Raw genomic sequence first — 15,779 nt, forward strand, 5'->3', positions numbered from 1 at the left:
GCCAATGTACTGCCAAGGATGGCGTTCACAGTCTAATGTCTGCTCACCACACTGGGGCCATTACCCTGAGGGGAGCCAGACCCGACCCTGGTGGGACCCAATGGCCTCTCTCATAGGACAACTCTAGACCATTGTGGTTGGGGGGACCCAGGTTTAGGTTTTGCATCAAGTCTTCTGTCCAAGATTTGTTTTTGGAGGGTAGGGATCTGTGCACCATCTACAACAGGAGATATCACAACTCACCTCCTCCTTCTGTACAATAACAGATATCACCTCTATATACAGTAGATAACACAGGATCCACCATACACAACAGGATGTCACAGCTCACCTCCTCCTCCTGTACAATGACTAATAACACCTCTATATACAGTAGATAACACAGGATCCACCATACACAACAGGATGTCACAGCTCACCTCCTCCTCCTGTACAATAATTGATAACATCTCTATATACAGTAGATAACACAGAATCCACCATTCACAATAGGTGATGTCACAGCTCACCTCCTCCTGTACAATGACTGATAACACCTCTATATACAGTAGATAACACAGGATCCACCATTCACAATAGGTGATGTCACAGCTCACCTCCTCCTGTACAATGACTGATAACACCTCTATATACAGCAGATAGCACAGGATCCACCATTCACAATAGGTGATGTCACAGCTCACCTCCTCCTCCTGTACAATGACTGATAACACCTCTATATACAGTAGATAACACAGAATCCACCATTCACAATAGGTGATGTCACAGCTCACCTCCTCCTCCTGTACAATGACTGATAACACCTCTATATACAGTAGATAACACAGGATCCACCATACACAACAGGATGTCACAGCTCACCTCCTCCTCCTGTACAATAATTGATAACATCTCTATATACAGTAGATAACACAGAATCCACCATTCACAATAGGTGATGTCACAGCTCACCTCCTCCTGTACAATGACTGATAACACCTCTATATACAGTAGATAACACAGGATCCACCATTCACAATAGGTGATGTCACAGCTCACCTCCTCCTGTACAATGACTGATAACACCTCTATATACAGCAGATAGCACAGGATCCACCATTCACAATAGGTGATGTCACAGCTCACCTCCTCCTCCTGTACAATGACTGATAACACCTCTATATACAGTAGATAACACAGAATCCACCATTCACAATAGGTGATGTGACAGCTCACCTCCTCCTGTACAATGACTGATAGCACCTCTATATACAGTAGATAACAGATGATCCACCATTCACAATAGGTGATGTCACAGGTCACCTCCTCCTCCTGTACAATGACTGATAGCACCTCTATATACAGTAGATAACACAGGATCCATCATTCACAATAGGTGATGTCACAGGTCACCTCCTCCTCCTGTACAATGACTGATAACACCTCTATATACAGTAGATAACAGAGGATCCACCATTCACAATAGGTGATGTCACAGCTCACCTCCTCCTATCACAATAACGTTTGCCCAGATTAGAGCATGCACAGTTTATACTTCTGTTGCCACTAATGTCCATGCGAGGAACAAAAAGTAGGAGTTTTCTATGAATCCTAGTGAATAGTTTGCGTATATTATATATTGTTTGTTTGGGCAGTTTGAGGAGCTGGTGTACTTGTGGATGGAGCGTCAGAAATCTGGAGGAAACTACAGCCGACACAGAGCCCAGACAGAGAAGCACGTGGTCTTATGTGTCAGCTCCCTGAAGATCGACCTCCTCATGGACTTCCTCAATGAGTTCTATGCACATCCGCGGCTCCAGGTACTGAAGTTCTCCTGCTGGACTTTTGTCATTTAGGGTCCATCTGCCACTTGCGAAATTTAATTAGCTGGAGATCACAAAATGTGTTCCATTTCCATCATCTGTGGGCTTCCTCCAATTTTTTTTTGTGGAGGTTATGCTCAGTAACCGCTTCTCTGGGGGTTGGCCATAATTTAATTTTTCTAGAATCACACTTTTTCTTCTAGATCAATTCCCAAGAATTTTACAAATGAACAATTTTCCAGATTTGTGCCTGGAACCTAATCGCTCTTCTTTATTCCATCGCTTTTTTTTTCCAGGATTACTACGTGGTTATTCTTTGCCCAACAGAAATGGATATTCAGGTCCGCCGGGTTCTGCAGATACCACTGTGGTCCCAGAGGGTCATCTACCTCCAAGGGTCGGCCCTCAAAGACCAAGACCTCATGAGAGCAAAGTGAGTCCAGGCTTGAGATAGGACGGTTGAATGCGATTTGGTTCCCTTTAGGACAGGAGGGATCACTTCTAGGAGCAGTTGGAAGACCAGCTACTCCACCGTCCACTGAGGAAGCTCCATTCTAAATATGCTCCACCCCACCATCCTCTCAAAATCGCCAGTAATTGTCAAAAGTTCTGTAGGTTCCATCAGAATTGGAGAATTGGTAGCGTGTAAATGATTAATCGTCCATTTGTGCCTCCTTCTTCCAGGATGGACGATGCCGAAGCTTGTTTTATCCTCAGCAGCCGGAACGAGGTGGACAGGACCGCAGCGGTAAGAACCAACCTTCACTTCATCCATGGTGTCAAACTCCTCCATCTTTCTACTTAAAGAGGTTGTCCGAGCTGGACAGCTCTCTCCACACTCCCTTTTAGTGGTTCAGATTGATTTTCAGAAGGAATTTTCCATTTGGGACCTCCTATTTTTAAAAAAAATGTTCATAAATTTTACATTTTTCGCGACTTCTGGGTCTCCTCTAGCATAGTGACAGTGACTTCTGGTTTTGTATCTTGTCCTTTAAAGAGTAGAGCCCTGAACTACAAATCCCATAATCCTTAGAAGGCGCTGAAACAGTGGTCTGTAGCCAAACCCAGTACACCAAATTGCACTAATCTCTGGTTGCCCAGCCCACTTGCCACATGTGCATGCGCTGATACTTAAGCTTCTGGACAGTGTACAGAATGTTTTCTATATCCCCCTTTTGCCCCTTATGTCTTTAGGACCACCAAACCATCCTGAGAGCCTGGGCTGTGAAAGATTTTGCCCCCAACTGTCCGCTGTATGTGCAGATTTTGAAGCCTGAAAATAAATTCCATGTGAAATTTGCAGGTAAGTTTGGCTTATTTTCCCCTTATTTCATTTTTCTCTTCTCATTGCGGTCTTATAGACAGATTTAGTTTTTTGTACTCTGTAGGCGTAGAAACACATAGTTCTGCATAGGAGCTGTGTGCAGAAAACGGTAGAAGACTTTTTTTGAGCTAGATTTGTTTCATTCTTTTTATTTTATGCGCTTTATTTTATAAGACATCCTATAAGGAGAGAATCCGACTTTAAGGTGTGTGTTTTAACAATTTTTATTCGGTCGTCCATGACAGCACTACGGAGAGAGGGGATCCGCCCTTCAGGAACAGGAAACCTACAGATACATAAGGTCGGCACCTCTCCCCACGCATCAGTTGGTTTCCTGTTCCTGGAGGACAGGATTCCCTACAGATTTGTCTTCAGTCACCTATCAAGCACCCAGGCCGGCTGTCCGACCTAGGTAGCGAGGGGGTCTCCTACCTCGGGCAGTGCGGGTCCCTGGAAGCGCCACGGTGGGCCCGGGTAGGGTTCCACGACAGTGAGCGGTGCAGTGGGGAGCGGCGTCCGGAGGAGGTCTGTCTCTGCGGCCAGCAAAGGTGAGTATGTCTCCCCCACCCCCCCGGTCCATTCGCTCTCCCGTGCCCCTGTCCTCCCTACCTCTGAGGCCTATCCATGCGGCGCGGGCTTCCCGGAGCGCCCCTCTGCGCTCCTTTGGGATCGGGGCGGATCCGGGGGTCGGGCGCTGGCTTCCGCCGCGATCGCCGCTGTGCTGGGGCAATGTGCGGTGATGGTATGGCGGCGTGCGGCTGGGGGATCCGGCGACGCCGGCTTCCGGGTGCGTCCCTGAGCGCTCTAGCATTACCGGAAGTGACGCGAGGGGGGGCGGAGCCGGGACCGGAAGTTAGACGCCGTCCGGCTTCAACTGGGATACCGCAGTCCTGCATGTGGTGGGAGCGACGGGGAGGGAGCGTCCAGGGGCGGGGGAGGGTGGAGCAGGGTCCGGCACAGGGGGGGGGGATTGATTAAGCTGGCCATGCACACCTGCACATGTTCCGGATGGGGGAGGGCTATATATGGCCGATTAGACTGCTGCAGAGCTGCTAATGGCATCTGCAGCTATGGAGGTGCCAGAAGCTGCCGGTGACCTGCTGGAGCAAGAGGACAGATCCTCGGAGGCAAATACCCAGCAGAAGACCCGCGGGCGCAGTGTTCAGGCCAGTCGCAGATGAAGACAGAAGGATCTGGACCGACCCCCCAGTAATCTGGTACCTACCGCTACTGCCTGGGTAAGAGATCTTCGTGAATGTACCCTGATGCAGTCTTTTCCTATGTTTATTTCCTTAGGGGAAAAAAAGCGCTGGTAAATCAAAAAACAAGGAGTGCGCGCTATGCGCTTGCCCTTTGCCAGACGTCTACCCTAAAAGACTTTGTCAGTCGTGTGTGCGGCAGACGGTAGGAAATAGTTGAATGGGATACTATATAGCGGTAGCACCGAAGGAATTACATAGCCTTTTTTTCCGCTCCCATAGGTGGCGGAGGAGTCTCCCGATTTCACATCAAATCTTAGGGAGATTATCAGAAAGGAGGTGAAGGATTCCCCGAAATCCCTATCCCGGGGGGAGTCTTCCAAAAGGAGAAGGGAGCCTAGCGCCTCAAATTCGGATTCGTCTGTTGGCCCAAGTAGGGAGAATGATTCAGACGCCTCTGTCTCCTCAGCGTCCTCTTCGGATGAAGAGTCTAACCGGTTCTGTTTCCCGTTGGACCAAATGGACAAACTGATTAAATCAGTTAGATCCACTATGGGGGTGGCGGATGAAAGACCAGAACTTTCAGCACAGGACTTAATGTTTGGCGGCCTAGACCCTAAAAAACGTAGGTCTTTTCCGCTCAATGACAAGGTCCAAAACCTCATTAAAAAAGAATGGAAAAAGCCAGAGAAAAAAGGCTCTTTTCCACCGGCCTTTAAACGAAGATACCCCTTTGAGGACCCCATGGTGAACACATGGGATAAGGCACCAAAATTAGACGCGGCGGTGTCTAAGGCATCTAAGAAATCTTCTATCCCCTTTGACGACATGGCTTCCCTAAAGGATCCTCTAGATAAAAAGGCTGACTCGTTCCTTAAAGGGACATGGGAAATGTCGGCTGGTGCCTTGAGACCTGCGGTAGCTGCGACATGCGCAGCTAGATCGATGATGGTCTGGCTAGATCAGCTGGGGTCTAAATTGGAAGAAGGTGTTTCCAGAGATTCCATGTTGAAATTCCTGCCAACAATTCAAAATGCTGCTGCCTTTCTCGCAGATGCTTCTGCGGATTCCGCAAGAATGGCGGCTAGAGCGGCAGGACTATCGAACGCAGCGCGCAGAGCCCTATGGCTGAAATGTTGGCCGGGTGACCTTCAGTCCAGATCTCGTCTGTGCTCTATCCCATGCGAAGGGGAATACCTGTTTGGGCCAGTCCTAGATGAGCTGCTAGAGAAAGCCGGAGATGAGAAGAAGAAGTTTACTAATCTACCAACTACTTCTTACAGGCACCCCTTCGCAGGGAAAAGATTCTTCCGGAGGAGACCGGCCAGAGATCAGAGCAGATGGGACGAGAAAAAGAAGAGAGGTACTGGGTTCATGTTTGGTGGAGGACGTCAGGAGCCACCCCGTGAAGTCAAAAAACCACCCCAATGACTAGTCGCCCCGGTGGGAGGTAGACTATCTGCCTTCTACCTGGCCTGGTCCAAGATCTCCAGTAGTGATTGGATTTTGGGGTTGATAGCTACGGGTCTGCGGCTAGAATTCCCCTCTATCCCTCAGAACTTCTTCAGAGTCACCCCTCTCAGATCCTCTCCAGCGGAACAGGCGGCCCTGGAAGCGGAAGTTCACGATCTGCTCGATAAAAATGTCCTATCTGAGGTTCCGGAAGGAGAACAGGGTAGTGGATTCTACTCTCCTCTATTCCTAATAAGTAAACCAGACGGCTCCTTCAGAACAATTATCAACCTTAGAGCGCTGAATAATTTTCTGACCGTTCAACCATTTAAAATGGAAACTATTAATACCGCAATAAAGTTGCTGTTTAAAAACTGCTTTATGGTAGTATTGGATTTGAAGGACGCCTATTACCATATCCCTATTTATGCAGGTCACCAACGATACCTGAGGGTGGCGGTACGATTGGATGGGGTAATAAGACACTTCCAGTATAGGGCCCTTCCCTTTGGGATTTCAGTCGCCCCTCGGGTATTTACCAAGGTAATGGCGGAAGTTATGGCACACCTACATGAGTCCAACATTCTAATAATCCCCTACCTGGACGATCTCCTTATCGTAGGTAAAACGGCGGATCACTGTCTAGAACAGTTACATAAAGTGATGTCGGCTCTAGAGCGTCTGGGGTGGATGCTAAACGTTAAAAAATCTCGGTTACAGCCCATGACGGTGCAGCGATTTTTAGGCCTGACCCTGGATTCCCAGGTTCAAGAATGCCGTTTGCCTCAAGAAAAAATTAATCGCCTGCACCTTCAGGTGCTGAATGCCTCAAAAAACCCCACCATGTCCCTACGTAGAGCCATGTCTCTGTTAGGCTCTCTCTCGTCCTGTATTCCAGCGGTCCGATGGGCTCAGTATCATACGAGGATACTCCAGGGCGAGGTGCTGTTACATCAAAAAAGGTTGGGAGGAGGTCTGGACAGTCTGCTGACCCTATCCCAAGATGCTGTGGTATCCCTCGAGTGGTGGTTAGATCAAAAGAACCTGTCCACAGGGGTCCCCTGGGAGTATAATATAACTCGTATTATCACCTCGGACGCTAGCCCTTCTGGGTGGGGGGCTCACATGGGGGATTCATTGGTCCAGGGGCTTTGGGATCATGATCAGATGGAGATGTCTTCCAATCTAAAGGAGTTAACGGCTGTGGAACAGGCGGTTAAAACACTCCTTGTCTATCTACAGGGCCACCACGTGCGGGTATTCTCGGACAATCGAGTCACCGTGGCATACATAAATCACCAAGGCGGGACTCGTTCCAGATCCCTGATGTGTGTAGCAGATCGTCTGTTTCATCTAGCAGTGCATCTTCTCTCGTTGACGGCTCTACACATAAAAGGGGCAGAAAACACTACAGCGGATTTCTTAAGTCGCAACACATTAAGGCAGGGAGAGTGGTCCCTGAACGGCACCATCTTCAGCCTTATCGTGGAAAGGTGGGGACAACCAGAGGTAGACCTGTTTGCCACAAAAGGAAACAGGAAAGTGGCACAATTCTGCTCTCTGAACCCCAGAGAAAATCCCCTGGCAGTAGACGCCCTCCTCATAGACTGGAACTTCAGGCTAGCCTACGCCTTTCCTCCCCTGTCTCTACTTCCTCTGGTGGTGAGGAAAATCAGGAAGGACAAGGCCACAGTGATAGTAATTGCCCCCTTCTGGCCCAGAAGGACGTGGTTTCCATGCCTGAGGGCTATGTCGATGTCCGACCCATGGGTCTTACCAGACATTCCAGATCTCCTATCCCAGGGCCCAGTCTACCATCCTCGAGCGGTTGGCCTTCATCTGACGGCGTGGATTTTGAGCGGGCGCTACTATAAGATAGGGGGTTCTCGCCCGCCCTCATTAACACGCTGCTGAAAAGCAGGAAAATGATAACCACAAAAATCTATGTCAGAATCTGGAAGAGGTTTCTTCAGAACTCGGGGGCAACAGCTGGACAGTCAATACCGATTGTCCAGATCTTGGAATTCTTACAAAGGGGGTTAGATATGGGGTTACCCCCAAATACTCTTAAAGTGCAGGTATCAGCCTTAGGGGCCCTCTTTGGCTGCAACATCGCTGAGAATCACTGGGTCAGCAGATTCATCAGGGCAACAAAACGGTCTAGGCCAATTGTGAAGAATAGAGTCATGCCTTGGGACCTGAACCTAGTCCTCTCGGCCTTGACAGAGGCCCCATTTGAGCCAATTACTTCAGCCTCTATTAAAAATCTATCCCTTAAAGTAGCCTTCCTGGTGGCCATAACATCGGCGCATAGGATAGGCGACATCCAAGCATTATCCAGGGTTCCCCCTTACATGCAGCTTAGGGATGATAGAGTAATACTGTCCCCTGATCCAGCATATCTTCCTAAGGTAGTGTCCAGTTTCCACAGAACACAGGAAATAGTCCTTCCATCTTTCCTCCCCAATCCTACTAACGATAAGGAAAGGAAGTTACACACTTTAGATGTAAGAAGATGTATCCTGCAGTATCTAGCGGCAACTGATCCCTGGAAGTTAGATAATGCCTTATTTGTGTCCTATCAGGGTAGTAGGAAAGGGCATAGAGCATCGAAGTCTACTCTAGCTAGATGGATCAGGGAGGCTATCTCGCTGGCTTATATCTCAAAGGGCAAGCCGGCGCCTGAAGGTCTTAAAGCGCATTCCACTAGAGCTATGGCGGCTTCGTGGGCAGAAAGATTGGAGGTGTCGATCGACCAGATTTGTAAGGCTGCTACTTGGTCTTCTCCAAACACTTTCTATAGCCATTATATATTAAACCTGGGTGCCTCCTCTGACCTCTCTTTTGGTGTAAGGGTGCTGCAAGCTGTAGTCCCTCCCTAGTTAGTTACTCTCTGTAATTCTCTCCGTAGTGCTGTCATGGACGACCGAATAAAGTCTTAGTTACTCACCGGTTAACGGTGTTTTTCGGAGTCCATGACATCACCTGTACATACCCTCCCGTCTTCTTAAAGTTCTGGGTGTACACCTCTTCCTTTATATATAATTCATGGGTAGTGAATAGTTAATATTGTATTATTGTTTATTGTGTATGCTATTAACCTTGGTGGTCCTCTTGTGCTCTGTAAACCAACTGATGCGTGGGGAGAGGTGCCGCCCTTATGTATCTGTAGGTTTCCTGTTCCTGAAGGGCGGATCCCCTCTCTCCGTAGTGCTGTCATGGACTCCGAAAAACACCGTTAACCGGTGAGTAACTAAGACTATAGTATTTTTTCTTATTTTTTTCTTTTAATTTCAGATCACGTGGTTTGTGAAGAAGAGTTCAAGTATGCCATGTTGGCATTAAACTGTGTGTGCCCTGCCACCTCCACTCTCATCACACTTCTCGTTCATACCTCAAGGGGGCAGTAAGTTTATATCAGTGTGTATAGTGTCCAGATCCATCTCTAGCGAGCGATCGCAAAGGAAATTTAATTTTTCATATATGTGACATATTTTAAAAAAGTCTGAATGTATGTGACCCCAAAATCTCCACCCAACAAGCCCACAATGATTATACTTCACTGCAAGTTTATTCTAAATCAGTGGAGATTGCGAAGCAGAGGACTTCACCTACCCCTCAAATTTCCCGATAGGATGTATGGCCGGGGGTGGTTCTGATGAGATGATGAGATGATTTTTTGTCTTGTAATGATATACCGTACGCTTATTATGCCTTACTACAAACGCCATATAAATTATTAATATTTCAGTCATTGGCTTTAAATATTACATATCTAGAAATGTATCCACAGATGCCCCTCTGTAGAGCTCACTGCAGCTGACCTAGAAAGCAGAGCGCCCCGATACACCGCAGAGGATATTGCATCATGACTCCATACATTTTTCATCACACCATGTAAGGGGGTATGTGATGGGATTACATGGAAGGTCAGACCTTTCTCACTCATCCTTTCTTGGAAGGTTTGAGGCCTTGAACAGCCATAGACTCCCTGGAGGGGAAAGAGTTAAAGGGGTTATCTTACTGCAGGCATTTATGGTCTATGACAGGAGGGGGCCAACACTAAACTGCTTCCCTTGCCTCCTTCATTGTAGCTACATGCTGCTATATAAATCTGTATTTAGTGAGCGCTTCCTAGTGAGAGCTGTATAAATCTGTATGTAGTGAGCTCCCTCTAGTGGTGGCTGTATAAATCTGTATGTAGTGAGCTCCCTCTAGTGGTCGCTGTATAAATCTGTATGTAGTGAGCTCCCTCTAGTGGTTGCTGTATAAATCTGTATGTAGTGAACTCTTTTATTATAAAAATACAAAACTTACAATAAACAGCAAAAATCAAAACCCCAGCAAAAGCAACTGTCCGAGTCCAACATTATCCCCCCAGTCCAAAGCAAAGTCCGAGTCCAGCATAACAGCCCCCAGTCAAAGCAACCCCGCAAAAGAAAACAAACTGCCTTCTTCTTTCTCAGAGAAGCTTCCTCCATCTTTCCTTCTTATGTTATTTTCTGTCCTTTGTCTTTTCACTTTTTGATTCTCCAGATCTCCTCCTCCCCAGGTTACCTCACCCAAGGAGAGAAGAATCTGTATGTAGTGAGCTTCCTCTAGTGGTCGCTGTATAAATCTGTATGTAGTGAACTCTTTTATTATAAAAATACAAAACTTACAATCAATAAATAGCAAAAATCAAAACCCCAGCAAAAGCAACTGTCCGAGTCCAACATTACCCCCCCAGTCCAAAGCAAAGTCCGAGTCCAGCATCACTGCCCCCAGTCAAAGCAACCCCGCAAAAGAAAACAAACTGCCTTCTTCTTTCTCAGAGAAGCTTCCTCCCTCTTTCTTTCTTATGTTGTTTTCTGTCCTTTACTTGTCTTTTGATTCTCCAGATCTCCTCCTCCCCAGGTTACCTCACCCAAGGAGAGAAGAAACATTTTATTAATACACGCGCACATACACACTTCATACAAAACCTGACAAAGAAAACTTCTGGTCCATCGCCCAAAAAGAAACACTATAGCCACCTGGCTTAAACACATCTATCTAAAACACACAATTTTTTTTTTTTTTAATTTTATAATTTATATATATATATATATATATATATATATTCCTTTTATTATTTTTTTTTTCCCCTTTTTTTTCCTTTTTACACAGCAAATACAACCATAAACAACCTAACACCAAACCCCTCCCTCCCACCACAAAAAAAACCCCCACACAATACAAAAATAAGCTCACCAAGGAACTCATAACCTCTTGCTTAAAAGACAGGTGCATTAACCCTTACAATACACTGCTACATTACTCTATATTACAACACTTACCCAGAGCCAGGATTGGTGCCTGTAAGCCCTATATCAGTAATTCACTTCTGCAAAACAAAAATCTGATAGTGAAAAGCCCCAGCCCGCCACCGGGAAACTGGAGATGACAGGCTTCTACCCTAGCAATCCTTACTCTACCAGCCGTCCCTACCTGTCTAGACATCTGCCCCTATTTTTTCTACCTACCTTTCCCTGTCTCTCCCTGCCTGACCCTACTACCCTACCTAACTCACCGCGTGCCTACCTAACTGTCCCTGGGCTGTCCCTGTCCTGTCACTAACTATCTACCTGTCCCTACCGAGGCTATCTACCTGTCCCTATCATTTACCTGCTTATCTAAGCCCTAGGTACATTAAATGAGAACCCTCTCCAGAGAAGAGAGGCCCTCGCTGCACCTAGCCTGTCATACTCCAGAGAACGCACCTTCGCCAGGCCACCCAGAATGTTCCTAACAACCTCGTCCTGGGGGAGGATTTTCTGCTGAGTTGACACTAAGCACCGTGCGTTCCACGTGTAAAACCTGACGACTAAACTGACTAGAAATAAAGTGCCCCGATCTCGGCCACCCAGGAATCCGAATGCCCCATACGCCCACTCCGCATAGGAAAGGTGTGCCAGCCGAGGCCAGCCTATGGAAGCACCCACCCTGTTGTAGACCCCTGTATTAAAAGGACACTGAAGGAGGAAGTGCTCCATGCTTTCCAGCGTGTCGCAACACCCCTCACGGGGACAACCCCGATCATCGGAGTTCCTACACTTCAGGTTGTCCCTTACGTACAGTTTCCCATGGAAGCAGCGCCAAGCCAAGTCCCAAAACTTCAAGGGGACCCGTGTAGAATTCAATAACCTCGGCCCACCCTCCAGATCCCGACTTGGGCAATCTTTGAGCACCAGAGGCTTCTGGAAATGGGTCAACAGTACCCTCCTGTCAAGGAATCTCCTCGACATGGTCCTGATCTCCCACATTCCCAGACTCCACCGGCGGATCACCTTTAGAACCGGGGTAGCGTAAGCCGGGAGATGCCCGTGCGGTGTGCGCAGGTCCTTCACTTGCCCTCCTGTCTCCCATTCCTGGAAGAAGGGCCGAAGCCATCCCCTGCAGGAGAATACCCATGGAGGAGCCCTCTCAGACCAGAGGTTGGCGATCTTAGTCTTGACAAAAGTGTTTATTAGAAACACCACTGGGTTGACCATACCCAACCCTCCTAGTCTCCTTGTGTGATATGTGACCTCCCGCTTGATTAGGTTCAGCCTATTTCCCCATAACATCTGGAAAAACAGGCTGTAGACCCGTGTCCAGAGCGGCTCTGGCAACATACAGACGCTGCCCAGGTATATTAACAAGGGTAGCAAAAAACCCTTAACCAGGCTAACCCTTTCCCTCAGGGTCAAAGACCAACCCTTCCATTGGTCCACCTTCTGGGCGGCGATCTTAAGTCTGCCCTCCCAATTTTGCTGGGGGTAGTCCCCAGGGCCAAATTCGATGCCTAGGATTTTAGCCTATGCCTGGGGCTCTGGAAGAGTGTCCGGGAGACCAAAACTAGGGTCTCCCCCTCCCAGCCAGAGACTCTCACACTTTTCCTGATTAATTCTGGACCCAGAAGCCTCCGAGTAGCGATCAACCTTAGACATGACCCACTCCGCCTCCTCACCCGAGGACACGAATAGGGGACGTCATCGGCATACGCTACCACCCTCAGAGTTGCTTCCGGGGCCACCTGGCCCATCCTGACTCCCGCCAACGGCCCACGCTCAATCCTCCTTAAAAGTGGATCTATCGCGAACACGTATAACAGCGGGCTCAATGGACAGCCCAGGCGGACCCCAGACCCAACCTCAAAAGGGTGGCCAGACCAACCATTCACGAGCGGGAAAGTCTCTGCCCCTGCGTACAAGATCTTTAGCCAATTTACAAACCCCCCAGGCAGACCGTACCTCAGAAGGACGGACCAGAGGTACTCATGGTTAACCCGATCAAAAGCCTTCGCCTGGTCTAAGGACAGCAAGTAATAATAATAATTTTTATTTATATAGCGCCAACATATTCCGCAGCTCTTTACAAATTATAGAGGGGACTTGTACAGACAATAGACATTACAGCATAACAGAAATACAGTTCAAAACAGATACCAGGAGGAATGAGGGCCCTGCTCGCAAGCTTACAAACTATGAGGAAAAGGGGAGACACGAGAGGTGGATGGTAACAATTGCTTTAGTTTTTCGGACCGGCCATAGTGTAAGGCTCGGGTGTTCATGTGAAGCTGCATGAACCAGTTAACTGCCTAAGTATGTAGCAGTACAGACACAGTGGGCTATTAACTGCATAAAGTGAATGAGAACATGAAGTACCCCTTCCAGTGACCTGACCTGCCCTGCTCCACTGCCTCTCGGACACTGAGCACAGCACTAAACGTACTGCGGCCTGGAACAGAGCAGTGCTGGGCCCCCGAAAGGAGCCGGGGTGCAAACTTCACCAGCCGTTTGAACAGCACCTTTGCCAGAACCTTCCGGTCCGTATTGAGAAGCGCTATGGGATGCCAATTCTCAATACGGGACGGGTCCTTACCCTTTGACAGGATAATCAGGGCAGACTGCCTCATTGACCGGGAAAGAGCACCCGAGGAGAGACACTCGTTAAACAACTCAGTCAAGAGAGGGACCAAGGAGTCCCTAAAGGTCTTATAAAACTCGGATGTTAAGCCATCCGGACCTGGCGATTTCTTAGGCCGATGCCCATCAATGGCCAGTCGCACTTCCTCTTCCCTGATTGGTTCTATCAAAACGTGAAGCGAGGGGTCATCCCCTGGCTCAGGGATGGCCTCGACCAGGAAAGCCGACATAACGTTCCGATCCAGATCACTCTTCCCCAAGAGGTGTGAGTAGAAAGATCTGATCACCTCCAGGATCCCTGATTTGGATCTTTTCAGGGAACCCGTATCGTCGACCAAACCTGTCACCACTTTACAACTCACTGACATCTTACAGTTTCTGTAGGGGTCAGGCGAGCGGTACCTCCCGAAATCCCTCTCAAAAACCAAAGATGTGTGCCTATCGTACTGACACCTCTTGAGTAAAGACTTCACTCTGGAGATCTCCTCACGGTCACCTCCAGCCGAGACGAGATGTTCAAGTTTCCTCCTCAGTTCCTGACACAGGCGGTACCTGCTCAGGCTCCTGAGGCTCGAGAGCTGGCAGAAGAAACTCGCAACCCAATCCTTGAACATCTCCCACCACTCTGACTTATCGCTACAGAGATCCAAAAGCGGTACCTGGCTCTGAAGAAAGTCCTCAAAGGATTGTCTTATCTCTGCTTCTTCCAAGAGGGACGAATTCAGCTTCCATAGTCCCCTTCCCATCCGAGGGGTTTCTGAAACATTCAGAGAAAAAGAAATCAGACAGTGATCGGAGAACTCCACCTCAACAACGGACACTGCTGAAGAGATGGCTTCCTCCTTTAAAAAAACCCTGTGTATCCTAGACCTACAATTACCTCTATGAAAGGTGAAACCACAGTGACCTGGGGTGTGCCGGATGTGGACATCCACCAGGCGAGCGTCACTAGCTATGCTATTAAGAGTATTACTATCATAAGCCAGCCGGTCAATGGAGCCTCCCCTATAACGAAGCCTTGTGACTGTTAAAGTCACCTCCAAAGACCACCTGCCGACTCGTAAAAAGATAGGGCTTAATCTTCAGGAAGAGATATTTACGGTCCCACTTTGACTGCGGACCATAGATGTTAATGAGCCGAAGCTCCTGTCCCCTTATGAAGATGTCTAAGACCAGGCACCTCCCCATTTCTACCTCGATAACTCTCCGGCAATCAACCGATGCAGTCTTAAAAAGGACTGCCACCCCGCTACACGGCTCGGCCGCAAGAGACCAGTATGAAGACCCGCACCTCCACTTGCTCTTCACCTTGCGTATGGTCCCCATATCCGTAAGCCTGGTCTCCTGAAAAAACAAAATTTCAGCCTCAAATCGGGTGAGAAAATCATAGGCCGTAAATCTAGCCGCATCAGACTTTATACTAGCGACATTAATGGTCGCTAGAGTCAACGGGGTGGGTGCCGCCATCATGAGTGATCGAGTTAGATGGCCTTTTTCTTCACCCCACCCTTTTTCTTAGCCCGCTCATCTCCGGACGATGAAGCCCCCCCTCTTCTTTTCAGAGAGACAGAGGTATCCATCCCTCCCACCTCTTTCTCATCTCCGGACCTAGGGTCGTCCCCACCTCCCGAGGAAGACACACCCTCCAGAGAAGGGACTCCCCCGCCACCCAAAGGCCCTCCCGATGTTACCTCCGGAACCTCACCCCCGACTCCCGTCTCAGCAGGATCGTCAAGGGCTTGGAACCGGTTGGAGAGGGGGATCAGAGGGGAGTCAGTGGGACCTTCCTTAGGCACCTTGGTCAGGCAAGAAGATTTTCCACCTTTTTTCTTCTTTTTTTTTTATTTACTCTTGGCACTCTTGGTACCATTGTCACCCATTTCTTTTGGCTGTTCCCCTCCAACCTCATCAAAACTTTCATATTGAGAGGCATCTGAGAGATCAGCCACTTCCTCATTCTCCATCTGTCTGATCTCCTCATTACCCCAGTGTCCCGAGTCTCGTCCTGCCCCCTGCCCTCCTGACGCCTTGCCTGCCTCCGCTGTTAAGAGGGGCCCCTAGCCCTGCCATTCCT

At 48.4% G+C, this 15,779-nt stretch overlaps 1 protein-coding gene across 5 annotated transcripts in view; it reads left to right on the forward strand.

Annotated features, from left to right (window-relative positions):
- The window catches only part of KCNT1 (potassium sodium-activated channel subfamily T member 1), a 370,149-nt gene that overhangs the window by 311,408 nt on the left and 42,962 nt on the right, over nt 1-15,779 (forward strand). For all 5 annotated transcript variants that reach the window (XM_069748033.1, XM_069748032.1, XM_069748037.1 and 2 more), the window contains 5 exons: nt 1,635-1,799; nt 2,099-2,235; nt 2,487-2,550; nt 2,997-3,105; nt 9,075-9,183. In XM_069748033.1, coding sequence (XP_069604134.1) covers nt 1,635-1,799; nt 2,099-2,235; nt 2,487-2,550; nt 2,997-3,105; nt 9,075-9,183 — 584 coding nt within the window. The remainder of the gene's footprint in view (nt 1-1,634; nt 1,800-2,098; nt 2,236-2,486; nt 2,551-2,996; nt 3,106-9,074; nt 9,184-15,779) is intronic.

This window comes from Ranitomeya imitator, chromosome 2 (genome assembly GCF_032444005.1).
Source record: "Ranitomeya imitator isolate aRanImi1 chromosome 2, aRanImi1.pri, whole genome shotgun sequence".
In the NCBI taxonomy this organism is placed as follows: domain Eukaryota; kingdom Metazoa; phylum Chordata; class Amphibia; order Anura; family Dendrobatidae; genus Ranitomeya; species Ranitomeya imitator.